A 27,583-nucleotide genomic window follows, 5' to 3' on the forward strand; every position below is an offset into this window, starting at 1 on the left:
TTGCATTTCCCTAATTGCTAATGATGTTGAACATCTCTTCATGTATTTGTTGACCATTTGTATTTCTTCTTTGCAGAAGTGTGTGTTCAGTTCATTTGTTCATTTATTAATGGGGTTATTTGATTTTGGGGTGTGAAGGTTTTCTTCGCAGATTGCACTTCTTACCTGATGCGTGGGTCATGGTGTTAACAATGATTGTCTGGGTTACTTTCCAGGGACATGAAAGCTGCTTTTGCTGGACACTGACTCTTCCCTTGGGCCCCCAGATGTCTGGTGGGAATTGGAACCTCTGTTTTCATATTATGTCCGTCCCCTGTTGCCTTAAGTTTTGTGTTAGATTCTACTCAGTCCTGGGTGTAGACTGTTGATTGCCAGTTGGAGCTGCTGTTTCTTCTATAATGTTTTAAGCTATTCCTCAGGTAGAGCAATCCAACAACCAAAGTCCTCCAGTTCTATCCTAAGGCCCAGAAGGAACCTGCGCACACACCATATGGAGAAGATGCCGGTGCCCACTCCAAGAAGACAAGCTGATGGTGACCGCCCCTTTCTAAGAAATAACTTTTGGAATTGTTCCCCCGGCCAGTGGAAATTATAACTCTAACCGCCCCAGCAAATCAATACAAGCTTGTACCTCCCTTTGTTCAGGAAGCACCCCGGTCCCCCTTCCATCACTACTGTGTCCCTTCAGCCAAAGCCCCAATTAAAGCCTTGCCTGTATTGTCTCACCAGACTCAATTTTGGTTTTATTTTCTGTCATCCACTCAAAAGTTCCTGTCTCTGATGTCATTTGCCATTTCAAGGTATGGTTTTCTACATGTTTAATGGAGGACTCAGAATCTGTCAGGTAAAGCAAACCAAGTGCTATAGCTGTCTGACGAGTGGCCCCAAAATTTGGCAGGTGAGAACATCATCGTTTATTATTTCCCAGTTTTTGTGGGTCATGAATCTTGGTGTTTCTGAAGGGTCAGGGTCTCTCCCGAGGTTGCACCTGAGCCATGGATGAGGCCTTCCCTCTACCTCAAGCTCCCTCATATGGCTGGAGCGAGCTCAGGGGCTCCAGTTCTGCACCATAGAGCCACTCCCACGGTGACTTCATCCAAGGGAGTGACCTGAGACAGAGAGCCTGGGAGAGTAACCCACAGAAAGCTGCAGGCCTTCAGAGCCTGACTTTGGGAATGAGATACCGAGGCTTCGGCCACATACATTGGCCACATGGATCCACGTGGGGAAGGCACACAGGTGTGACCACCAGGAGGCAGGGGTGGTCGAGACAGGGTGGCAGCTGGTCACTACTCCACCCCACTTGCTCTACACACATGCAGGACCCACAGAGGAGTCCATCTGTCTAGGACACAGAGCAAAACAAAGACCTGAAATGGGATGAGCCAGTCAGTACCCAGTCAGTACCCTCAACCCCGCACACCCTGGGTCACTAGTTACGAATGAGATTGATGTAAATTCATTTTATCTTGGTAGGAGGCTGAATCACTTCTAATGGTAAATTTATTCTGTTGTTTTTGTATATGAAGCAAACTCATAACAAGGCAAATAGTATGTAATGTGTTTGAGAGGCCGGATGATATAAACCAAGTAGACTCACTGAATTATCAATTAGTAAAGATCACTGCAGTTTCATGTGTGTTATTAAGTAGCTGTGCAACATCAGGTGAGTCACTTAACTTCTCTGAGCTTATATCAACTAAAAATGTCCTATTAGGTGATTTATACTAATACTGCCACTTCTAAAAATGTTTGTTGATGTTCTGACGATCACAGAACATTCCCAGGGAGATTCAGAGGAATATTATCTGTGTAATTTAATTACCTTTCTAAAATAAGAGAAATGCCTCATAAATGGGCTTACCATCTGAGTGACATTTTAAATAGAGTAAGATTATGACAGCTTTCACTTATAGTAAACTGGACACCTGGGATAGGTGAGCCTTGAGTGAGAGGGTGGAGGACAATCCCTGCAGAGACCCCTTGTTGAGGGGAAGAGGGTGCTGCAGCCCTTGGCTGTGTCTATCCCCACAGGACTATGTGGTTGCATTGTGTGTGTTTTGTTTTGTTTTGATTTTTTGGTACTAGGGATTGAATCCAGCAGCACTTTGCCACTGAGCTATATCCTCAGCCTTTTTTACTTTTATTTTTTATTTTGAGACAGAGTCTCGCTAAGTTCCTGACACTGAACTCAAACTTGTGATCCTCCTGCCTCAGCCTCCCAAGTTGCTGGGTTTACAGGTGTGTACCACCATACCCAGCCCTGGGTTTGCATTTTTAAGAGCCTCATGTAGATACACTTTACATGCCATAACATTCACCTGCTGCACGTGAAAATGCACCACCTAATACTTTTCAGTCAATTTACAGTCATGCAAACCTTGCTGCCATCTAATTCTCATCACTTCCCAAAGATCCCCCGAGTCCACTTGTGGTCAGTTGTTCCAACTCCCAGCCTTGGGCAACCACTCCTCTATTGGTCTCTGCAAGTTTGCCTTTTCTAGAAATGGCCTATAAACGGAGCCATAAAATATGTGGCCTTTGGCATATGACTTCTCTCTCTCCCATAGCAAAAAAATTTCCAGGTGCATCCGTGTTGGAGCGTGTGCAAGCAGTTTGTTCATTTTATTCCAAATACTCTTCCACTGTATGAATGTGTCACCCAAATCTCTTCACTACTCGATGGGCATTTGGATTCTTCACGTTGAGGCTCCTAGGAATAATGCTGCTATGAACATTGGTGTAGCGATCTTTGCGGCCCTGTTTCCATTTCTCTTGGATTTATATTTAGCAGCGGGATTGCTGGTCATACAAACCCTCTGCATAACTTTTCAAAAAGCTGACCCACGTTCCCTGAGTGGTCGCACCATTTTATAATCCTATCACACAGCCTCAACATGCTCATCTTCCTTGTAATTGTTTGTCCTTTTTGATTATATCAACAGACAATGATGGACAGTAGCAGAGTGTGAACTGGGGAGTTCTTGCTGTCTATCAGGGAGGACTCCTGCTCCCAAAGATCCTACCCTGGCTAACAATAAGAGTTTGGGTCAGTGGCTGGGGAAACAACTGTTTTTCTGGGCCAAATTCTTTCTCACTTTACAAAGAAGCATAGTTCCATGGATGGACTTTAATGCTACTTTTTTTTTTTTTTTTTTTTAATGATTAAGGTGACCCAATGCAAAGTCCTAAAAAATGCACCCACCCATCTTAAATAATTCATCTTATTGCACAAGTACTGCTTGCATCGTGGCTAACAATGAGACCTCAGAAGTAGATACACTGCATCTTAGAAAGCGATCAAAGATATTTCATATGAATCTAACGCTTTTCTTATGATAATGCATACTGCAGGCAAGAAAAGCCTTCGTACTTTATTCAGGAAAAAATTCTGCATCCTTTTCCTCTACATTTAGTTTAAAGGATATCTACAGCTTATGTACAAATAGATGTTCAAAAATGTGCCCTGTAATTCTTAGAAGCCATATTACTTAACTAAGTATAGTGGTTGCTCAGTTGAAATTTGCTGAATGAATCTGCCCTAAGAGTAAATTTACTTTTTCTCAGGGGCTAAAATGATACAACATAATGACTGAGTGTGGTAATAAAATTTTGTCAATTTTATTAAAAGCAGATTCCATTTCTTCACATAGTTAATTCAGTTTCTTTCCTTTATTTTAAGCCCATTTAATTGTATTATTTTATAAGAGTGAGTTGGTTCACTAATCAGACACGTATAAAGTTAGCACCACACGTCTACAAATCTATAAATGCAGGTAGCCACAATGACCTTTCCAATATGTACACACTCCTGTACACATCCACACATATATTTACAGCTCATAAATAAAATTTAAAGGCAAAGCATCATTGATATATATTTATATATATATAGCAAATCTTTAGAAGCAGAGTTCCCAAGCCATGCATGGACTTGCTCAATCTTTTATGTTTATGCACCCTTGATTAAAACCCAAATCCAGAAAAATCAATGAATTAGCAATAAAGGGGGATACCAGTGACCAATCATACATCGTTTTATTGTTAGAATTCATTCCAAGCCTGATGTAGTCAATCACAACATTTGTCCTACATTATTTAGGCACAATATCTTTCTCCAATAGAGGGATGACATTCTGGTGCATCTGGAACTATTTCTACTCTGACATGTTCCAATACCTTCCTTGACTGTTCACCTTCCAAATCACACTGCATGACAGACACACAGGTGAGGCTTTATAGGCATGTGTTCATATACCCACACACTTTCACAGTTTGGGTTCCCAGCAATAACCTCCAATATATCTGACTTCTTAATCATTTTATAATACACAGAAAAGCATTCAGAAGATATGAGATCTAGTCCATAAATAATTGTTCACTCACTCTTGATTAGTTGTTAAAAAAACAATGATAACAACCCTCCTGGCACTTCATATGGTGACAACAATCAAGGATTCTCTTGCACTCAATGGTTTATAAGCACTGCTTATGCAAATAACCCGATAACTTTTCCACCTTTTGATACTTAGGAAAAACAATTTTTGTTTAAGGTTTGCAGTTCGCATGAAACAAAATTTGAATTTTTAACACATCTAAGCCAGAAATGAAAGTTTTTCATGCTTCAAGTATGACTGAGGCATGACTGAGATGAGCCCAAATCTCAATACCAGCCATCAAATAGGAAACAATTTCAAATTGATGAAAATAATCTGAAAAATGTGACAATAAAATCGTAGTATCATTTTCTTTCAGCACCAAATTCTGTGTCAGCTGAGGATTGTTGGCTTGTTTTTGGAGAACATTGTAAAAATACAATATTAAGACAAAGGAAAAAAGGAACAGAGATTAAGCAATAAAATATAAAAATCTATTAAAGAATTAATGGATCTGAACTTTGTATGTTTCGCTTATAACTTTGTCACGATGCAAGCCAAGAGTCGGGCCGAGGCTTAGGACTTTATCAGCCCCTTTCTCTGTCCCTCTCCAAGTCGCAGTTCCCTGGTTAACTCCTGGGCCACATCCCAATGGCAAGAGAAATATTCCAAAAGATCAGGTGTTTTGACTGCTAAATAAACAGATCTGACTCATGCCACAGGGAACCATCTTCTATATTCAGACTTGGAGAAAAATTTGAAAAGGCCTCAGTCCAAAAAAATCCAGAATTCTAATTAAAATAGGAGGTTCTAACTAATTTTAGACTATGGCCAACGCACCACCTGAAGGAGCCTTATCTTACTACACGCAGGGACAATTGTTCCTTCTCAGAGGACAAATGCAGTGCCTTTCACGTGTGCCGTCTTAGCACAGCAAGACGAGCAATTTGGCCTCAAATTCAATTAGCCACTTTTTTAGACTGTATTTTGAGACTGTTTCCTAATTGAACTGACAAGGATATAGCTTTGGATTAATACTTTTTTAGGACAGGTCCACTTTTAAACACCCACTTTTAAATACTGGGCATGTTTTGTAAAATTTACTTCATTTGCTTCATTCTTCACAGAATTCTTGTGTTCTTCTTTCTGTGGCCTTTTCCAGTGTCTAAGAAAAAAAAAAAAAAAAGAGGAAGAAAGGCAATTTATTATCTGCTTAGTATTTTACAAACTCTTCTCAACCCCTCTGCACCATTTAAGAGAAAAAAGTATTCGACTAGGAATTTGGAACGAAGTATGTGAGGCCAAGCCCCTGGGAGGTGTAGATAAAAGATCAGAGACAGCAGAGGTTCCTGGGACTAAGAGACACTCTGACATCTATTTAGCTAAGTCCCAACAAAAAGTATCATTTTTAGTTGCCGGAGCCAAATGATTTCAAAAGTTAGGAAGTTTTCTTACTTCCAAAATGTATCCAATGAAAATCCTGTTTCATTCTTTCCCTGTGATCTGAGCCTTCTGAAGACTTAACGGAAGATACTAAAAAGAGCCTTTTGTTTGGTTGATTGATTTTGATCCCAGAGGAAAGAAACTGCGGAAGACCATAAGTCTGATTCATAATTACTTCCTAAAGTTAAGATCTATTAAAAGGGGGAAAAAAATACTGCCTAAATACTTGTCACTTCAGTAATCAGACAAAAAAAAAAAAAAAAAGAGTATCATTAGACTTTCTCAAATTCATGCTTGCCATCTATACACAGCATGGCCAGAAGTACTTGATAAATGGCTAGAGTCATTTCCTGATTGGGGACTTCATTTTCATATTTCCAAGTTGCAGATGATATGGGGAGAATGAATCCATGTGTGTATGTATGTGTATGTGTGTGTGTGTGTGTGTGTGTGTTGTTTGTAACATAAATGTGCACATGTGTAAAACTTCATGGCAGAGGCCCTTTCTAAGCATAGAAGAACTGTGGAGTTCCCTCAGACGTGTGAGGAGTAGAAATGGAGCAAAGAGCCTATCACTAGAGAAGCCTCCCCTGGTTAAGGACAGAGCTGTTCTGCCAGGCTCACAACCAGCGATGCTCCTCCATTTCATCTGGAGTGTCCTTCCTTCTGTGTTTTTGATCCAGATGGACTTATCTTGTCACTCAAAATGTGTATGCCATGTGGGCTGGGTCGTGGCTCAGTGGTAGAGCTCTTGCCTAGCACACGTGAGGCACTGGGTTCGATCCTTAGCACCACATAAAAATAAATAAATAAAATAAAAGGTATTGTGTCCATTCACAACTAAAATTCCATTTTTATAAAACATAAAAATATATAAATAACAGGTATCTATAAAGCGTGCAAGGATATAAATAAAGATGCGAGTTGGGGCTGTCAGTGGGTGACAGGGTCATGGTGATTTTCTTTGTGTTAGTTTTTCCTAATCTATTCGTGGCGAGCACGTATAAATGATAAAGTAGAAGTTTAAAATGATACAGATGTTCCAGGCAAGGTCTTCAGGAGACTTTTTCTGATGAGGCCATTCTTATTCTGCACTTTCGTCTCTAAGCCTAACTGGGAAAAGAGGAGAAACTAAAGCCAGTTGCTTTTTCTACTTCCCCATGAAGTGGTGACTGGCCTTTGTCATTGTTTCTTGTGTCAGTGGCTTGTGTGACATGGTCTAGTGTTCCTCCCCTTTTTAAGTGCGAGCCATTAGCACTTGGCATCTGGCAGGGGAGCCAGGGCAGGAATGAAAATGGCAGATCCCGAGAGCTGACGGGGGCTGGGAGGGGAGGGACGGTCACATGCTCAGTCCCCACTTAGCGCTGACGTTCTGGAAAGATTCGGCTGACAGCTGCCATTCGGATTAGCCTTAAAGGTCAGGAAGGAAAGAGCCAACAGTTGTTTTGAGATAGAAAGGAGGGGAATCTCCACACTCTCATCCCATTAGCTCCTGTCTTTGAGGGTTTTGAGAAGGGTGCTGGACCTTCCCCTTTGGTTCTGTGTCCTAGAGTCCGCTGGCACTTGGAGAATCGAACTATGTGGCCACCATGGATGTGACGAGACATTTTCTTTCCTGCACTCACAGGACATGGGCAACTACTAAGCCTCCAGTGCCCGCTCTGCACACAGCACCTGTAAGGGCTGCAGAGGGGGAACAGCAGGAAAAATAGTCGATTGGGGGAAGTTTGACCTCCCCGTAAAATACAGTAAAATGAACCCTGAATTCAGCACATGGGACTAAGGCCAGAACTGTTGGGAGAAAAACAACATAAAAAAACAGAAAGAAGAGAAAAAGAGGAAGTAATGCAAAAAACAAATGGATCCAGAAGGGCTAGAGAGATGGCCTGAGGTTCTGACCACAGGACAGTGCGGGCCATTAGCTATGGCAGAAGAGTGGCACATGTGGCTGAAAGCTTGGTCTGACTGAGATGCTCACCAGCCAGACTTCTTGAGAGACTTGTCATGGCATTTCACAAATACCGCAGATCCCTTCCCCTTCTGCAGATGAGCCACCTTCTCCCTGGAGCAGAAGATCACCCTATGGAGGAAAATGGATGTGAACACACCAGGTGGAAAAATAAGAATGGATGTTCAGAAACGTGCTGTTCAGTAAGGACTGCCTGGATTCTGCAGGATCATGCAGATGATTGTGTCGATATTTCTAGTAATTGTACCACTCAGGGCACATCTGAATCCAGGTTAATGAGGGCCCAGCCCAGTGTTCAGCAAATGAGCTAGTTTATCAATCTAGACAGGCGTATAGCTTGGTGCAGCTTTAAAGCCACAAGGCTTTCGCTGAGAGATGGCACAAGGTCAACTTCACCACCTCTTAGCATCTGCATTAGGAAATAGGGAACAGGCCCTCAAGTGGCCCTGATGGAAAAATGAAGGTTCTTCATTTTCCATCGATAGCATCTTTTATGGTACAAAAGCAGGTGATAAAAGAGAAATAATCTCTCAATTCTAATTTAAAGAGTTGTTTTTACTAACAATAGTCATATACTATGGCTTGCAAAATCCCTGCACATGTAGTATAAAAGTTTTAAATCCTGTCTATGTGACCCATTTTGTGCATGTCTTACCCACATCCATAAATGTGGAGTGAGTTCTTGCCCTTGGAATCCAATCCTCCTCGAAGAGATTGGAGTTAGGCTTCGAATGTCAAAGGAACTTCTCCTTTGACATAAAATAAGGAGCAAAACAGGGTTTTGGTCAACCAATGCTGAGATTTCTAACTTCTGATCCTAACTGTCACTCCCAATAATGTGAACAACACAGGGCTCATGTTTTGCTTACTTGAATTGCCAAATACTACAGAGGTTGAACATCTCTAATTAAAAAATCTGATATCCAAAATCAAAATGATGCCATAATGGGAAATTCTACAGCTGACCTCACGTGACAGGCTGTAGTCAAAATGTAAGTGCACTAAAGAGCAAAACAAAACAAAAAAACGGATAAAATCACCTTTAACTTGTAAGTTAAAGGTGTATATGAGACATAAATGAATTTTGAATTTAGGTATCCCCAAGATATCTCATTATGGATACACAAATATTCCGAAATCAGAAAAAGTCCAAAATCCAAAATGCTTTTGGTCCCATTCATAAGGGACACTCAACCTGTACTACACCCCCATATAATAACAAAAGAATACTCCAGAAATACCCTAGATATAGTTACATAGGCTCATAGAATTGAGGATCCACTTTACTAAAAAGTTTCCCTTCAGTGAAAATTGTGGGTTCCTGAGATAGTGTCACCAAGTAATGACATTGGGGACAGTCTGAAGTGCAGCAGGTGGTGGGGTGAGGGGGATCAATTGAATTACTTTTTTTGAGTCTCTCCTGCTTTCACTCTGATCTTCTCAATAGCGAATCGGGGGCTGCTCCACCAGTCTGACCAGCTGAAGTAGGAATCACTCTTCCACTTGAGCTTCATCATTAGCAGCTCCCCAATATCCACCTCCGTGTAAATCAGGAAGGAGTATGTCTTATTGGTGGAAACTTCAGGCCTGAACAAAAATTCAACCAATTTGGTTAGTTCTGTAAACCAGTTTTCTCTCTCTGATTTGTTCACTTCCCAAAGTTGTAAATGGCTTTATTGTTTGGGCGAAATTTTAGAAATGCAAAAAATGTCCAGAGCAACACTTATGCTGAATGAATGCATTTAGTGTATTTTTAAAGCTGTCCACACCCCATTCAATCTATACGAGCACCCGTCCTAATAACATGAACCATCTACAATTCCTAAGAGGAAAAAAGTGATTAGCCAGTCATTGACATTTTCATGTATTCTTTTTCAATTGGTATTGATATGTGAACGTATTTCTACTTAGTCACAATCATGGTACACATGTGATTCTCCTTTATTCTCTTCCTATTATCTTTTGCTTTTTGCCATGTTTTAGCTAATTTTCTATAATTACAATTGTTAAAGGGTAGATTGATCTTACTGAAACAGTAAATCATAATTCACTTACCATAGACACAAGGCTGACCACTTAGTTTCTAATTTACACTAATTGCCAGTGTGTTATACTTTAAAAAATGTTTAAAGTTTCTATTGACACTTTCTTTAGAATAAATAAACTAAAAACTAAAAATATAAAATAAAATAAAAACTAAAAAAAAAATATTACTCCACTACTTACAATTACATTTTGTGGTTATAGAAAGTTACTTCCTTGCTGTTTTCCTTAACTAGAGCGTTCTAGCAATAAACAATTTGCCCAGTGAGGGTTTGTACTCACTCCCCAACTCATCAGCACTGGGAACTTCAGAGAATTCATTTGTTTAGGAATTATCAAAGGATATGGAAAAGTTGCCTTTGTTTTGTATTTCTTTGATGAGGAGTGAGGGGTAACCCTTTGTCTTGGGCTTCTTACTATTTCTATCTTCTCTACCTATTATCTTAGCATCCATAAAGTGGTTTCCTATTTCTAGTGTTCTTTTTTTTTAATATCAAAACTTTTGAGGGAATTTCATTGTTTTGTTTCATTTCTTTGTATAAAAGAAGTAAGAAAAAAAAAATTAAGCAGCTGTAAAATGTATTTCTCAATACAAAACAGAGCTAAGACCTCAGTTCCAGAGTTCCAGTTTCAAGCTAGAGTCTTGTTGCAGGTGTGATTCTGCCTCTGTTTCTCAGACCTACAGCTATGGCAAGAACCAGTGCCCTGACCAGCCCCCAGGCAGCAGGCGAGTCCCCAGGCTACTCACAGGGTGAAGGGGATGTTCTCACTCTCAGCCACGGTGCCATACAGAGAGATCTCGAAGGCTTGGTTGGTCTGCGTATCACTCTCAGTCCCAGAAAAATGAATCTTTACTTGGTAGTGGAAGACTGTAGGGGAAGAAATGGGAGCCAGGGCTGGTCAGGCTTCTTGAAAACACCACCACTGTGATCAGGCAGTTCAGACCCACAGAACGTATCTCACAAGCTCCCAAACAGGAAGTGCACACACAGCACCACCCATGGCTTGGAAAGGCTGCTTCCCGCCATACAGTGTCACACCTTGGAAGCGCAGACTTTGAATGCTACTCCTTTCAGAAAAGTGTGGTTGCAGTGGATGGGAAAACCCACGTGTATCTGAGTCCCAGAAGGCAGCCCTAGCTGATGGAGTCCTGGGGAGATCACGTCAAGTCCAAAACACCTGGGATGCTTTCTCTGGGACCTCTGCCTGTCTTGGCCATCTTGCCCCTTAGCATCCGTATCAAGCACCTTTGGCACCTGTGACCAAGTCACTGAGTGAGAGGGTGCTCCTTCTCATTTCACCATTTGCCCTCCATCCCTGACTTCAAGCTCCTTCAGGGTAGAGGACGGTGTCCATCCTCTTTAATCCCCGACTCAGCCCAGGGAGACAGGCAGTAGGCTCACAGCAAACCATCAGTGAGGCCAGGAGCACTGTTTTGAAAGCCAGTCCCTAAAGTGTTCTGATTTAGACACAGATTCAGAGCAGGAATTTGAACTTAGATATCTTATTCCTGATCTTCACCAATCTCTGCTAAAAATCCCAAGCAAATAGGACTGGGGAGAGGTTAAGGGGATAGAGGAAGGCAGTGGACCTCAAACATAGCTAATGTGAGGGAGGAAAAGTTATTGTGATACTTTTTCTTCTGTATCTCAAGATCCTGGTCATATTTTTTTCTTATTTGTGCTTCTGTCTGGTAGATGCACTTTCTCTTAAGGTGGGACACAGATTTCATAATACTAACATAATAGGCAAATGCTATTTTAATGCTACTTTGGACATTTATTCTAATGAAAATGGTTTTCGATACATTTTCTTATTGTGAGCTTCCAATGGCAAATTGTATTTTATTTTATTGCTAAATAAAATAGATATAGCTATCTCTTTAAATAATAAAAATAATTAGCCAGATGCCTAAACAAAAACAAACAGAAAAATAAAACAACAAAACCCTCCAACCAGTAAAAGATGAAGAGAAACAGAGTTAAAGGCAGCCCTTGCGGGCAGCCTGAAGACAGAGCAGGAGAGGCTGGGAGTGCCCAGGTGCCCCCACAGGACTCTGATGGCGCCCTGGCAGGCACACGCGGGATGCAGGGTTGAGTGACCTATCCATGTCTTCAGAAATCAGCCTCCTCTGTACCTCACACACTCCTGGTTCTGAAGAATCAGAGAACCTGAGGGTCCCCTCATTGCCTGAAAGGTTTCCCAGAATGACAGATGCTCCAGACTCGATGCCACCAAATGCACCTCTGCAGAGTCTAACAAACCGCCTTACAGATGGCCACTGACTGCAGACACCTTTTACCTCGGGAAACGGTTCTTGAATATCCTGCCTTCGCTCAGGCTTCCACGGAGACTCCACAGGATCCAGCTTTCCTAAGATTAGCCCCTTTCACCATTTATCTGAATACCTCCCCATATCCCACTCTAGTTTAGGTCTAACCCTAAGCAAGAGGCCAAGTTTGAAGTTTAAGAGTGAAATGAATGGACATATCATAGCGGGTTTGGTATTTTCTTGCCTTCCAGAGTTAGCTGAATTCTAAAATACAGGTGGCTCTTGTCTTCACATAAAGCAAACTTTAGAAGTGGCAAACTTTCCATAAAGGGCCAGAAAGTTAATATTTTAGACTTTGTGAGCCATATATTCTCTATCTCACCTATTTAGCTCTGCACTGGTGGCCTAAAAGCCACCTTAGACAATAAGGAAATGACTGGTGTGGTCGTTTCGTGTTCTAATAAAACTTTATTTACAAAAGCAGGTGGTAGGCTGGGTTTGGCCCCCGGGCCAAAGTTTGCTGATCCCAGGATGATGGTTTCAAATAAGCTCCAAGCTCAGTCCTGACAGACTGAACCATGCTAATGGTCACAGTTACATAGGCCAGTGACAGATGAGGTTGGGAATCCCAGGCCATGCCCTGGGCCACACTGGCCAGGGAATTAGGAGCATCAATGAAATGGATCAATGCAACTCCCTGTACAGCAACAGAAACACAAATGAGGACTCAAGGCTCAGCAACATCACCTCATTAACTCTGTTCTGGGGGATAGAGCAGTACACGTGGTGCAGAAGGCACCATCAAGACAGGACTGATTGATTTTCCTTACTTACAACTGTCCCCGGCTTACCTTTGTAGGGCATCTGAGATCGAGTCTTCAGGTACATTTTGCTGCTCCTTTTGGCTCTGACTTTATTGATCTCGTAGCCCAGATTGTTGCAACGGTTCTTTCTGCAACTCAGGCAGAGTCCCTTCTCAAAGGCTTCCTTGGAGTTGCACCTGTAGGCCTTACTCGGGTTTTCTTCATTCAACAGGGAGTCGATGAAGAGATGAATGGAGCGCTCATGGGAGCACTTCACCAGCTGGTCCACGTCTGGGAAAGACAGAGACACACAGAAAATCTCAATTCCGCAGAAACCCACAAAGGGTGCTTCATTTGGGGTCTAAAATAGGGTGGGTGTGGTGTGAGAGTAAATGAGCCTAGGATCCAGTCCTATTCTTCTGTGATTGTAGGCCCTATTTTAGGAGATTGTCTGGGTACAGCTGCTGGTCTACCTCCAAAATTTTTCAAAGTTGCAAGGTCACAGGTAACTTCTAAGTTTTGTGCTGTCTTATCAGTATGCTTAAAAAGCCATAAGAGACATCCCAGGTAAAAGTTGACTTCCCTCAGTTATCACATCCTTTTCTTATAGAAAAATCGTCTAATACTGACAGAAAGTGTCTAGATAGTTGTAGAAACCTACTTCTAAAACCACATTAAATTAATAGTATTTTTTCATACATATTATGAATAATTGAGGATTTGTATTCTTACTAATGCTTTTTTTTGGGGGCGGGGAGGCTGTACCGGGGATTGAACTCAGGGACACTCGACCACTAAGCCATATCCCCAGCCCTATTTTATATTTTATTTAGAGCTAGGGTCTTACTGAGTTGCTTAGAGCCTCACTTTTTTTAAGGTTGGCTTTGAACTCACTATCCTCCTGTCTCAGCCTCCTGAGCCACTGAGATTATAGGCGTGCACCACTGTGCCCAGCCCCAACTAATGCTTTTTACATCAAATGAATTACAGAAATGATCAATGATGTTCTAAGAACGGATTATCATAAGTTTTTAAAGCAACTGAAAACAGTAACATTATGCTACAAGTTCTACAGCATATTGACCAGTCACAGGTGGGTCCAATGTCCATATGTATACAAAGAACCCTTAAAAATAAATTTACCATAAGCTGACATCATTATTAAAGCAAATATTAAATTAAGCTACTATTAGATTGTACTTTTCTTCTTGTGAGAGATTTATCGTAGAGAATGGTGATTATTTTTAATCCACCTGTTTCTTAAAAAAAAAACAACAGAAGAAATTTGGATAAAGTGTACCTCTTTCACTTTTGATAAAATTCTAAGTCAGTTCCTTGACTTTGCAACTACCTTCCAATTATGACAACACAGAGCCAATAACATTTTATGGTGCTATTTATGGAGGTCAGCAGAGTTTTCTTCTCTAAATCTCGCTTTTACTTTCTCTTACTAATGTAAGAGCAGCACTCAATGTAATCTACAATACCATAAATAAGAAATAAAATGGCTGGCCACCTCTAATGCAATCATGCTGAATATGGTAGAATTCTTCAGAAACAAATTTTGAATTATGGTATATTTATAGTACTCTCTTTTTTTCTGGTGCCAAGTTTGCAACCCAGACCAAGCCCATGCTAGACAGGCAGTCTCAACCACTGAGCTATATCTCCAGTCCCAAATGTGTATATTAAAACGACATATTTTGGGGATAATGGGTAAGACAGTGAGTCAATAAAGGCGAAGAGAAAAACACATTTAACCAGCTTCTAAGTCATATTTACCTCCAAGGCCTCTCTCTGCAATTACACGAATAGCTTCCCCAATGTTGCATCCTGGTTGAAAAGTGCCTCCATTGGGGTAAATATCAACGTGCCCTACTGGCTTCTGGATCCCAATACTTCTATCCGGAGACCCTCTGGTGAACGTGTGTAAGACGTCTACGAAATCCGCATCATCAGGAGAAAGGCGGCTAGGAGCTTCTGCATACTCAAAGTTAGGTCCAGCTGGGTCCAGGCCTGGATGGGAAAAAAAAAGACCCCACAGATGTTTAAATCCACATTGATTTTAGTCCCCTTTGATATACGCTGGGCACATGACCAGACCAACACAACAGGGGCCACCTCAACTCTGGTGACAAACAGAATGAAAGTGCTTTCTTACCAGTAATTCTGTTGACTTTCTTATTGGTCAGACTTCCTGCAATGCCAGCGGCATGGGCTCCAAGGCTGTATCCCAAGAGATGGACATTGTCCACAGGGTAGTTAAATTCCTCCTTCAAAAGAAAAAAGCTTTTATAACTAAAAGAAAGAAAATGAAGGACCTGGGGTATAGCTCAGTGATAGAGCACTTGCCTAGCATGCAACAACCCTGGGTTCAATTCCCAACACCACAAAGAAGAAAAGAAAGGAAGAAAATGAATATAATTATTGTCTTCAAAATATGGACACTACTGTAAATAAATATAAATATACATATATATATGTGTGTGTGTGTGTGTGTGTGCATGTATATACACATATATATAAACTTTAACCCATTATTCCCTCATCTAGATCATCTAGATATGCTGCCTCTGTTTCTTCTTTAAGCTGAGCCATGCCACAACTTCTAATCAGAAACTTCAATAGTGGAAAGAGATCAGAGACACGCATGCTCCAGCCTTCTCATTCAATGGGGCAGAAGCCTAAGGCCCAAATGGGTGATCGGATTTGCTCAAGTTCACTTGCCTGATCAGCCAAAAAAACTAAGAAGAGAAATTTTGTCTTTGGATGATCAGTTCAATAAACACGGCTCAGTTTTTACTTCCAATTGTCAGTTTTAAATAATTTGGCCCTGTCAGAGTGTTAGCTTCCTTCTAACTCCAAGAAACTTTTCAAAGGTAATTTTCAGAGAATGGCCTGGAAAAGTGGACCATTCTCTGAAAATGGGTAAAATCTGCAGCCTAGCCCAAACTCTGGACCCTGAGTCACTTGGTATCCTATACTATACCTTTCCAGCCTGTGTCTTCCCAGCTCAATCCCAACCCTCCCTCAAACCATGAGGCAGGATCATATGCATTCCAAGAAAAATCTGGATTCTTAATCCCCACTGAGAAATAAATCCTGCTAATGTTTTTGTCAAAGAGATCAGCACTGTAACAGGAAGCAAAGCCAGGATGAAACTGCCCTGAGCCAAGCAGTGGGAAGGGTCTGGCTGAAGGCGCCACCTGCCCACCCTCCCCAAATAACAAGCTTTTGTTATTTCTGCCCATGTTCTTGGTCTCAGCAGATCTATTCACTGAAAATATCAAAGAAGAGGGCAGAGGGCAGGCAGGGCTATGTATTGGCTTGATAGCTTGATAGATATTCTTTATCATAATGCTGCCTTGGACTCCAAAAAATGCTCCTGCTCATTTTGAAGATATGAATCACCCCAGAAAACATCCATATCTAAGTGAAAAGGAGAAAGACCCACCCCCTCATCCAGTTCTGCCAAGAGCTCTGTTTTGGACACATGATGCTCCTCCTCCCCGTCTTACCTCCATCCAGTTGATAAATCTGGCCACATCCTTTCCCACCAGCTTGGTGTAGCCTGCAGACACCGGGTAATGCTGCTGGGCCCGCGACAGCCAGTCCACCACGATGACGTTGGAGTCCGGTTCCCTCTTATACAAGGCAGCCACAAGTTTGGGCACCCAACTCTCATACATCCCTGTCACCTGGAGAGGATGACAGGAGCTTTCTTCAAAGACCCACTTACGACTTGTTAGATCCAACAGCCCTATACCCCTATGAACTGGCGAGGAAACCCTCGGCTCACACAGAAAAAAGAAAAACCCCAAGACAGATCCGAAGCTTGTGCTGCCCCTTCTGAGGCACATTCAAGAGTGCAAAGGAAGGGCAGATTGAGGTTTATCGCACTTTCAATTTTAAAGCATGTTTTATAAACTCAGTAAAAGTTTAGTAATTTTGACGGTGGAAAGATCAGCCTGAGTGAATTAAGATTCCTATAGAATTAAAGGCTGTTTTAAGAGAAATTCAGCTTAATCACTTTCAATTTGGCTACTAAATGTTTCCCAACAAAATTGTTTTAGGGGATATAAATGCATTTTTTCCCCTCTCTTGTAAGGAATCATTTACACGCAGTGAAGTGCTAATGACACCAAGAGCAGGTTACACCATGGCCACATAAAGGTGACTCAATTACATACTGAATAGACAAAGAGGATTCTGCGATTCATGTTTAAGGCATCTTTTAATGGGAAACCTGTAAAAATCCAGATTATAGGTAATGTAATTCCAATAGAAAAAAAGGAGTGTTGGTTTCCCAAACCAAGGGACTTTGATCTCACAGGGTGGGTTCTTTCAGATTTATGCTTCTTTTGTTTATCTGTTTGCTAGACTAAAAGTATCAAAACAGAAGCTCTAGCTTCCACTTCTGATACTAAGTAAGTAAACTGCACAATTTTTCACCAAGTTGCCTGGTCTGTGTTGGAAAAAGGCCAATCCAAGACTCAGGAGATACTGTTTCAGGTACTTCCTCTTCCACTCAACAACTTCAGCCTTGCTGGCCACCTATGCCACAAAGGGCTCACGTGATCTGAATGTTCCCCTCCACCCCATACACTTCTCCCTGTGGCCATTCTGCTTCCCAATCTACTTGCAGTGATAAAATGTCAGCTCTGCAGCTATTTTAACATAGAAACTGAAAAAGAAAAGGCACTTTAGGAACTTATTTAAACCTGCTCTAGACATGTCTCAGGGTAGCTGCTTCAAGTCCGGGTGCAGAGTGGGTCTTTGAAGAAGCCAGCTGGACATCCACTGAGGAACTGGTCAGTCAAACCCCCTTCACCCCACTTCCTGGCTGGGGTGCTGGCCACCCTTTGCAGCTGCATCTTAAGATCGGGGAAGATAATGTCATTTCTTCAGAATGAGGTGTTGATGGTTCCTTATTCCAGCCAGCACTGAGGGCCCCCCGCTTCACAATGAGAACTCTGTACTTAAAATTAGTAAATCCAAATGAGTGGTGAAGTTCCCATCTGGCTGCCTCTGAGCTGCCCCCCAGGATGTGCCATATGTATGCTAGATGCTTGAGCATCTTTGGGGTGTCTCCTGAGAGGTGAGAGAGTGTCCTCATTTCCCTTGGTCTGTGCCCTTGAGTGGCCTAGTTGCTTATCTCAGATAAGATGAGAAAATTGTGTTTGCTCCTGGCTTCTAAGTTTTTCTATACTATCAATATTTCCAAGTTAGGCAATCTATAAAAGGGCAAGTAATCCGATTTACTCTTTCAGTGGCTGATACATTTTCTAATTAAGTAACAACTAATCTAATCCTTTGCTTTCTAATTCAACATAAAATACAGATAAAAGGAACCCTGAACAAAGGGAATGAAAAACCCAGGAACCTACTTCCCTCAAATCAGTTCTTATTTTCTGGGTTTTTCTTTTGAGATTCCTCCAATCAGTACTTCTTTTAGAAAACTTTGATAGTCATACACAACGCTGAACCCAGACTGTCTGCCACCTGTACCAGGTGGTTCGACTGAACTCACCAGCAGGTTCATGAGATAAGCCAAGATCAGCGTGTCTGGCCGGCTTATCATTGCAGACCAAACAGCTCTGTGCGATAGCAAACTCTGTCCTATGGCCAGCCACCCAGCCTCTGAGGCCAAGCACTCAAAACATCAGGACACACACGTGAAGAATACCCGTGGGCTCAGTGGGGCTGTCAGATCAAGGAAAGTAACTGGCACACTCTTGATAGTGGGTTAGTCATGTCGTAGAAAGAGAAGGAAAGTTTTTTCAAAAACTCTTAAGCACAAAATTCTCTAGGGATAAGACTAAGATGCCTGGAATACCCAATTTATTCCTGTTGCAGAAATGTTTCTATTAAGCTTCAATTTTTTTGAAAAGTCTTGGAAGCCACTTTGCATATACACCCAAAATGCCTCTGAAAGCATCAAAGTTTCTCTTGTTCTTGTTAAACCTCTTAAAATATAAAAAAAGACTCATTTTGGAAATCTGAAATTTTATCATATGAAATTACTATGTTAACTCTAGTAAATGAATGTCTTGCCAGGATAAACATCTTTGTGAATTCTGTTAATAGTTACTTTCTTTTTCATAAAAATTATGGCAATCATCCTATCATGCCAATAAAAAGACACTTTAGTTTTGTAGGAAAAGAAATCAGGTATAGATGTGTATCATTTGTAGCTAATTCTTCTCACTAGAATTTCAGATCTATCAAAATATTAACAAGATTTGACATAACGGAAAGATAATATATCTCTGACAATCCATTTCATAGGAATCCTTTTCAGTAACATTATCCAGTCATTGGGGATTGAAAAATTTAAAAACAAACTAAAGTATCCAAGCAAGAACAAAACATCAGGCAAAGTGACTATTTGATGTATTTAGAGAGGGCTACTCTGTCTCTGTTCATATTTTAAATAAGTAGATTCAACCCCAGTCTGCACTTCTCCAGCCATCTTGTGTGACAGTCTCCTGGCTAGCCCCCTTTCGTCTCTAGATAAGTTCCCTGAAGTTTACCAGTGAGGTACAAAGTGGAGAAACCTTAGGGAAGTCTAGTCCCACCTCTTTGCCTTACAGATCAGCAAACTGAGGCCCAGAGATGAGAAGTGGCTTGACCACGTCACAGAGCTTGGACTAGCCACGCCAGCACTGGGACCCACACCTCTCCCTCCTTTTCAGCCTCTCCTCAATGACAGGTGTCCTTCTTCAGAGAAGGGCCTTGGGGGCCATGCTGGATGAATAATGCTCACTCCAGATGTCCCCCAGCCCTGCACAACAATAACACATCCTGCCCTGTCTACAGGCAGAGCCACCTTCTCCCTCCTCCTAGGAAGGGCTGCCTCAAGGTCACCAGCCAGGTACTGTGTTAAAGTGAAGGCTGGCTCTGTCAGAGGAAGCATTCACCAACCTGTGGCTTTGGATTCCACACTGAGCCAAAACTGCCTTTTCTCACGTTTAAAACAAAGGCACCAGAAAGCAGGCAGAAATGTGGGTTGAGTCCCCAAGAACCAGGGTTCAGTCCACCCCAATCCACCCCCTCCTAAGAGCCACTCTCACCGTCCAGCCGTGGATGACCACGAAGGTCTTGCTGCTGTGGTTGAAGTGGCAGTGGGCCACAGACTCTGACACTCCAGGAACCAGGTGGCAAGTGTCCTCAGCTGTGTCTTCAGGAGTCCTTAGGGCAAATTTACTTTCGATGTCCTTAAACTCTCTTGCTACAGGAAGAGGAAAAATCAGATAGGAAGTTAACTGGAAGATTGCTTGCTTTTATTTTCTGGAATGGTATGGTGAACTAGCCACCACTGCCAATGCTATTTTTCGTTTCTAAAGTGCTTTATAAACATCAAATGTGAATTTCAAGAGAATGACAGATGCTCTTTTCCAATGGTGACAAGTGGATGGAGATGACCTTAATCATGAGTTAAGCAGTATGGATCTCTCCGGTGTCTCTCACCTTTTTACATCTCTAATTACATCAAAAAAGTTTTCCCACAATATCATACAATTGGGCCTGTTGGAGAGGTTTTTTTTTTTTTTTCATTTGCGTAATTTTAAAAAATATTAGCAATAAGAAAAGTTGGGATTATGAGGAAGCTTTTGTATGGACTTGTTTCGACACCCATGACAAGAGAGACTGGCTCTAATGTTTAGAGAAATCATTAGTGGATTGTTCAGAAAGGCTGCCCAGCATCTGAGCCATGGCAAACACTTTCCCCAGATGTCTCTTCTTCTTATATGGTTCCTATCTTCCACACAAAGGCAAAACTTAAAAATAACAGCATAGTGAATCTCAAACTGGATAAAGACAGAGACTCTAGCTTTTGAAACTATGGACAATAAATCTGAGTACCGTTAAATCTTCGTGGGTATTGTGGACAGTACACATGACATCACAGGGGCACTTGAAGGAACTTACATTGCAAGCACAATCAGACTCTTTTCACAAAGCAGAGCACAATCAAAGGGAGGCTATATTACAGGAAATTATTTAATTCCTTGTGAAGTGGAAAAAAAACCAAACTTTATTTACTATCAGAAGGCAATAACTGGTATTTTTAGACTTCATGATTCCAAACTTTTAGGAGATAAATAGATATATAGGAATATACTAATTTCTGAATCTAAGTTTATCCTTTTTCACAACTTGAAATTTAAAATCTATAACTTCAAAATAACATTGCAAATGTAGGGCTAGAATAAAAATAAGAATGAGACAGTAATAGTGAAAGTATAGACACTGGGATCAGGCTCATTTTGAAATTATCTAAGGACTGGTAAACACTGTCCTTTTTACTATATTTCAAAATCCATTATACTATATTGTGGTTATTTGCTAAGGGACTAAGGGACTTCTTATTTGTAACAAGTTGAGTGCACCCACACCACACACACACACACACACACACACACACACACACATACACACACACCTACTACCTAAAATGTATGAGACATTTCTTAATGTTATATTTATTAGAAAGAAGAGAGTTTTGTTACAGTTGCTAATGACTCTAAGATCATTTATTCAAATAAGAGTCTGTACTAAACTAGTGCTCTTCAATATTCTTTTCATTTCCAGACAATAAAACTTCACCAAATCCATGCATCCATCAAGAATCTGCTCCATTTCTCATCTTACTCAAAGATATAGGTCTCCTTGCTCCTTCCCAATCAGAAAATGCTGGTAGCTTTATTAGTTAATAGAATAATGCATATTTTAATATAATTCTGTTTTCAGTGCCCAAGTTCTTTTATTTTTAGAAAGTGTTTTAGAAAATGTAAGACTAAATTAATATCACTTGCTCCCACATTTCTCCACCTCAAATAACTCATACCTCCTAACAATCTTATTTTAACATGCTCCATTATCCTTTTTTAAAAGCATATTTGATCTGAACAACCTGGCAGACAGATCGATCTGGCTTACCATCTATTTGTACATTGCCATTTAAGACTATTGCCTTGTACAGCTTCAGAGAGGCCAGTTTCCTAGAATTATGCAACTTGGCCCTGGTATTGTTGGTGTTTTTGAAATGTCCAAGAATATTCTCTGAAATTACTAAGACTACTAGCTTTGTGTATTTCCATGAAGAAAAAAAAAAAAGGTTTATTCCATCCACAGATCCTGCCTTAGATTATATGTATGGCTCATTGACAGCTGCAATTTCCTACAGCCAACATGGCTGTTGGGTCTGCTGCTTGTAGAGACAAATAATAGGAAACTCATGCATTCTCAATTTTTCATTTGGGAGACTTTCATTCCTCTTTTAAAGGATTTTTTCATTTCAAGTTTGACAGAAAAAGAGTGCCACTCTGTGCTGTGTGAGATATGAAGTCATAAATCTTACCACCCACCTCGCCAGTCCTTGCTTCTCTTTGGTGTGCTAATGGGAATTTTCATACTACCTGTGTTTGCAGTCCCCCAAGGACGACTCAGCAGCCTAAAGATCAATGATTTTCCCCAAACCTCTCTCATCTCTCCAGCGACCACCTTAGACCACGTAGAAACAGGGAGGAAGATGGACCCCAGCTGGGGGTCACGCAGTGCTCAGTTGTCCCAGCACACCCTGGGGTTGCTACTGGGTGGCAGATGAACCGATGTAATGAGACAGTTACTAAGGAAACTACTGGTTTTCGCCTATGGAAATGATGTTAGTGACTCTGCACTCATCTAACTCCACTGTCTTTCATCAGGTCGCCTAGAAATCAAGACCATATTAGAGTAGAGGGAAAAAAGGAGCAAATGAATGAACAAAGGAACCAGGGAGTGAGCCTGAGACAGCCCTCCTGAAATCGGCTTACACTCAGCACCACCCTGTCGACCAGGACGCCCAGATGCGTCCTCATTGAGCACACAGAGAGATTTGGGGGAACAAAGCATGTTACGACTTAATGCATTTCCTACATAATCTTTACTCCTAAATTCCTAAATAGCTCAAATCAGAGTGCTTGAGCAAAAAAGAAGATGTTTATCTTAATGTGGTTAATAACTCACAGAGATAAAATTAGGCAAAGTTGATACACGAAGAGAAATGTTTACAGAGGGAACATTAGTGTTGCTAGAAAAGATGGGAGTACAGAACATCCTAGGAATTACTGGGTGACACTGAAGGCAGATCCCAATCATTAACTGAACAGGATGGAGACAGGAGGTAGAAGAGCCTTGTTATTATGCAATAATCTTTGAAACACTCTCTCTCTCTCTCTCTCTCTCTCTCTCTCTCTCTCTCTCTCTCACACACACACACACACACACACACTCACACCTACAGGACTTTTCCAGTAATTCACTCTCAAGACTGCTGGCCATAGTTATTGGCACAGGCAGCGTCTGGAGGACGCTAAAGAAAACAAGTTCAGTCACCAAACTGGTCACTTGGGAGAGGGGAAATATCAATATTGCCATTTGACCAAAGTGATTAGTGTAGTTGAATATTCCAAAGTGCACAATGCTCTTGCCTTATCTAACAAGCAGATTTATTTTTATTTAAAAAAAAATTTATTCATGGGGTTGTAAAAAGAAAGACTGTACCTACTACCTGACTTTTCTGTTGAATTTTCTCCAAAATTAGGTCCAAACCTAAACACTACCAAAAACACTATCTAACCACTACCAAAAAGTAGAGCTACAGAAAAGGTTCTGAGATGTGTGTTAAAACTCCCCACTTGAATTAGACCATTAAGTCTGGACAGGAATAAGCCATCATTATCTAGGGTCCTTGTAGACTGCTTAATGAAATATTTTGGTTGACTGTCATCATGCAGGCACATTTAAATTAAGATTCTTTAGTTGAAATACAAAATTCTTGTTAATCTGAAGTTACTTTTTCCTTGTTCATAGAGATAGCAAATGGCTCAAACTAACACAGTGAAAGTCAATGATGACTTTGCTAACAAGTCTATTATTTGGAGGAAGGTGGGATAAAGAGAGGAACTCAGTAAATCAAAATGCAAGTGCTAACTTGTACACTGTTTTCCACCATAACTAACTTTGCAAACCAAATTTTTTTTTTCAAAAGTAAGTTACTGATTTCAATATATTTATAGCTTGCATTGAGAAACACTAGATTCAGAAGCCCTTCACCATCCCTCCAAAAGAATCTAACTTTTCTTACTATTTAAAAGCTTCTGTAAATTTAAATTAAATTAAACTTAAATTGATCTTAGCCAGGATGGCTAAGAAAACATAGAAACAGACTTCACCATCCAAGAAAGACACATAGAGAACACACACAGCAAAGAAGTATGTACCATGAACTTGGCGATGGGATTAGACCAATGTGGTCATGCTAACCTTTGTCATATTCTGCTAATTAGCAGTAGGTACATTTTTTTTCTATTTCTTCAAAAGTCAAAATCACTGAATCACCTAGGACAGAATTTGATTATTCTGGGAGAACACAGGGAAGAGAAAAAGAATGTTGGCACAAGTTTCATAGGCTTGTTTCCATAGAACTCTCTATATGTACATCTACGTGTATCATCTAAGATAACCCTCACCTTCCTTCCTAGTAGATACCCATTTCCTCCATTAGAATGAACTGACCTTTGTTAGCACTCAAATGGTGTCACTCAACAGAAAGAGACATTCTCAAAGTGACCGCAAGCAGTAATGTGAGTTCTTTCAGTCCAGTGGACAGACTTTACTCACAGTAAGTTTCAAAGTCTTTAGTCTCTGAGTAAACTGGAATCCTTTTATATTACTCCTTTAGAAACTAGCAAAGACTTTGACTTTTGCAAAGAGAAAGTATGTGACAAGAACTACTCCTGACAAAGATTTGCTTACAGATTAAAAAGTCTCTATTACCAAAAAATATTTAGCCCACTATGATGACAAACTCTATTTTGTGAACAGACTACCCTACTGCTTTATGATGATATTCTTTTTGTTGTAGTTGGAAAGTACATTATATATAAATTCAAATGGTACCGCCATCCGGAACTGGAATCTAATAATATTCATGTCTTGAATACTTCCCCTCTACCTTTGTGACCCAAAGTCATGCTCCGCCCATCACTTTGATGACCCAAACACCTGTACATTTAAGGCAATACAACCTTAGTGATAATAAAGTGAGAATAGATGTTGGTAGAAGAAACAAACAGCAAAATGTGGCATGCTTCAAAGCACTTTTTGAACAATCTGTCATGACAGAGGCAGTGAATTGTATAGAATCTGTGCAGCCCAACTTCTCCTTCATAATAAAGCAAAAATGGAGGAGTGAGCTAAAAATACACTGCTTAAAAGAAAGTGAAAATTTTCCACTGCAACTCTTTGCCCCTACCTGACTCCCACCTTTCCATATAGCTATTAATCAATCAATCACTCCCTTGCTGAGCTCTGCTCCAGTGGCATTTGCTATTTTTGCTCTCATCCTCCATCCTGTTTAACTCGGGTGTTAGCCTGGAAATTCACATAGAACTGCAGCTGCTGAGCAGGGCTCCAGGGCTCCCCTCTCTCAGCTGGTCAAGTTTCCTGACTGGGGCCCCATGGGAAAAGCCCTAGTGGCTCCTGTGGGCAGTGCTTCTTGTCCTCATGTTGTTCTTAGAAATCCAGAATGAATAAGTCAACTCAGAGCCCAGAGGAGGAGCCACCAGTCACACACACACACACACACACACACACACACACACACACACACACCCGGGCTCCACCTTGCTCTCCTTGACAATCTTCCACTCCTGAATGAATTTATCCAGAGGAGAAAGGGCTGGAAAGTTACTGTGATGAAGGAAACATAAAGGATGGGTGGGGTGAAAGTGGACAGGATGACAGGGAATCCTTTCAAGTCTACTTGGGAATAATCTTCCCTAATGTATTTTACATCCAGGATAAGCATATATTGGTTAAAATCCAATTGAAGTAATTGCGTAAGTGTAAAATCAGAGTAAGAATGAGAGGGGCCTGAGAGAACTTTCAGTCTTGTCAACTCCTGAGTTGAAGAATTTAAACCCAGAGAGCTGACACTGCCTCAAGACTTTAGGGTCCTGAACCTCTTAAGGGGGCCCAGCAAAAACTTTAAATGTGAATGACATAATTCTGTGCGTTTACAGTAAAGGTAGCATTATAAGATAGCATTGTTGCTGGAATAAGAATTTCGCATGGAGGGTACATGCCACCATTTAAAAACCCTGAATCTCCAGTATCCTCAAAACTGATCTGATTAAAAAACAAACAAACAAAATATCTGTCTTTTTTTTCTCCAATTCTGCTTTGATGGAATCTCCTCCTTTTTAATCCAACAAAAATGTTCTTGCATAACTTAATGCAGACATAAAACGAGCTTCAGTATTAATCACCGAAAGACTGAACTGTAACGTGGACTGCTGAGGACTTGCGTCCCCAGAGCATATCCTTAATGGTAATTCCTCCACCCGTGAGAATAGGAAATGTCGCCTGCTTTTATAACTTGCTTCAGTGCTTTTTAAGCTGCTGCTGCGGTGTTAGCTAAACCAAGGTTCAAGTTACACGGACTCTCAATTGTGGGCGGGTCTCGGGCTGGGCTCTTCTCCCCGATAAAGAAATTCGCTTCTGGCCCCAGACTCCTTCACCCTGGCTAGGAGAGCCGGCGGCGCCCGGCCGGTGACCGCGGTTCCGCCCGCGACCTCCCGGAGGCGCCCGCAAACCCCACGTGCTCCCCAGCCACGCGGAGAGGCTGGGCGACCCGAATTAGTTTCAGATCCGAAGAGAGAAGGGATGGCCAAGTGTAGACCTGGCAACCCCCAAGTCGGAGGCCACAGATTGCTGGTCACTGCGCCACGTTTTCGGCTGGGTGAGCTCTTCGCTAGTTTTCTGGGCACTAAGAAAAGCGGAGCGTGCAAGCGGGGAAGCTGGAGTGTTTCCCGGCGCCGCACAGCGTGCAGGACGCTGCGTCCCCGGGACTCCACGCCACGCGTCCCCAGCCCGCGGTCACCCACACTTGCACCCAGAAAACCCAGCCCAGTTACGCCGAGACCCAGAGTGCCCTGTGCAGCTAAAATGCCAACAACGCCCCCGCCCCGGGCCGGCTTCCCCAGAAGGGGCCACTGCCTGCCCGCGCTTCCACAGGCTGGGGCCCAGCGCGTTCCCAGCCAAGTCAGGGTCACCTTGGCCCGCGTGCCTTTCATGCCAGCCCCCTCTCCCGTCGGGAGGTGATTGCAGGTCACAGCCACAGCGCCCTTTCTCCCCGCCTCCTTCGTCCTGCGCGTCACACCCAGGACCTCTCCGGCTGAGTCCGAGAGCTCGGGAACACGGCTGCGGCCAGAGAGGAAGGGACAGCGCGGGAACCCGAGAGACCGAGAGAAAAAGCGGGAACTAGGAACCGCTGCAGGATGATAGCAGCCAAATTCCTTCCTTGCTCCTCCTAGATCCCATTCTGATAACCCTTCCCAGGTCCCTCGTGCGCATCCGCAGCCCCTTTCAACTTTCTCCTTCTCATCCTTAAATCGTGTGGAAGCGGCCACTGGCGGGGTCTGCAGGTGGAGAGGAATTTAAGCACAAAACATACCGTCGGCAGCGGCCACCCCTCCGCGGGAGGCGGTCAGACTCTGGAGCCACAAGCCCAGGACCACCAGGAGCAGTGCTTTCCCCTCCATCTCCGGGCGTCCTTCTGTGGAAGCTGCAGGGCGCGGGCTGGTGCGCGGACGGGCTGATGCACGGGCTGAGCAGGAGGCGGGAGAAG

The 27,583-nt window shown here is 42.0% G+C and overlaps 1 protein-coding gene across 1 annotated transcript; it reads right to left on the reverse strand.

The window, feature by feature from the left end:
• Positions 1 to 5,202: 5,202 nt before the first annotated feature.
• On the reverse strand, positions 5,203 to 27,583 carry Lpl (lipoprotein lipase). The gene is made up of 10 exons (XM_076853619.1): positions 27,410 to 27,583; positions 19,980 to 20,137; positions 16,425 to 16,604; positions 15,068 to 15,179; positions 14,689 to 14,922; positions 12,955 to 13,197; positions 10,580 to 10,700; positions 9,193 to 9,375; positions 7,798 to 7,899; positions 5,203 to 5,541 (listed from the first exon to the last, which is right to left on the reverse strand). Coding segments are annotated over exons 1-10 (1,422 nt in total). The 5' UTR covers positions 27,498 to 27,583; the 3' UTR covers positions 5,203 to 5,540.

The sequence above is a fragment of the Callospermophilus lateralis genome, chromosome 4 (genome assembly GCF_048772815.1).
Source record: "Callospermophilus lateralis isolate mCalLat2 chromosome 4, mCalLat2.hap1, whole genome shotgun sequence".
NCBI lineage: Eukaryota > Metazoa > Chordata > Mammalia > Rodentia > Sciuridae > Callospermophilus > Callospermophilus lateralis.

Coding starts and splice junctions, on each gene's coding strand:
- Lpl (XM_076853619.1), bottom strand. CDS start 27,497: ATGGAGGGGAAAGCACTGCTCCTGGTGGTCCTGGGCTTGTGGCTCCAG. Junction 15,180..16,424: donor GATTTATCAACTGGATGGAG/GTAAGACGGGGA, acceptor TTTCTTTTGAAG/GAGGAATTTAACTACCCTGT. Junction 9,376..10,579: donor GAGAACATCCCCTTCACCCT/GTGAGTAGCCTG, acceptor ATTTTTGTTCAG/GCCTGAAGTTTCCACCAATA.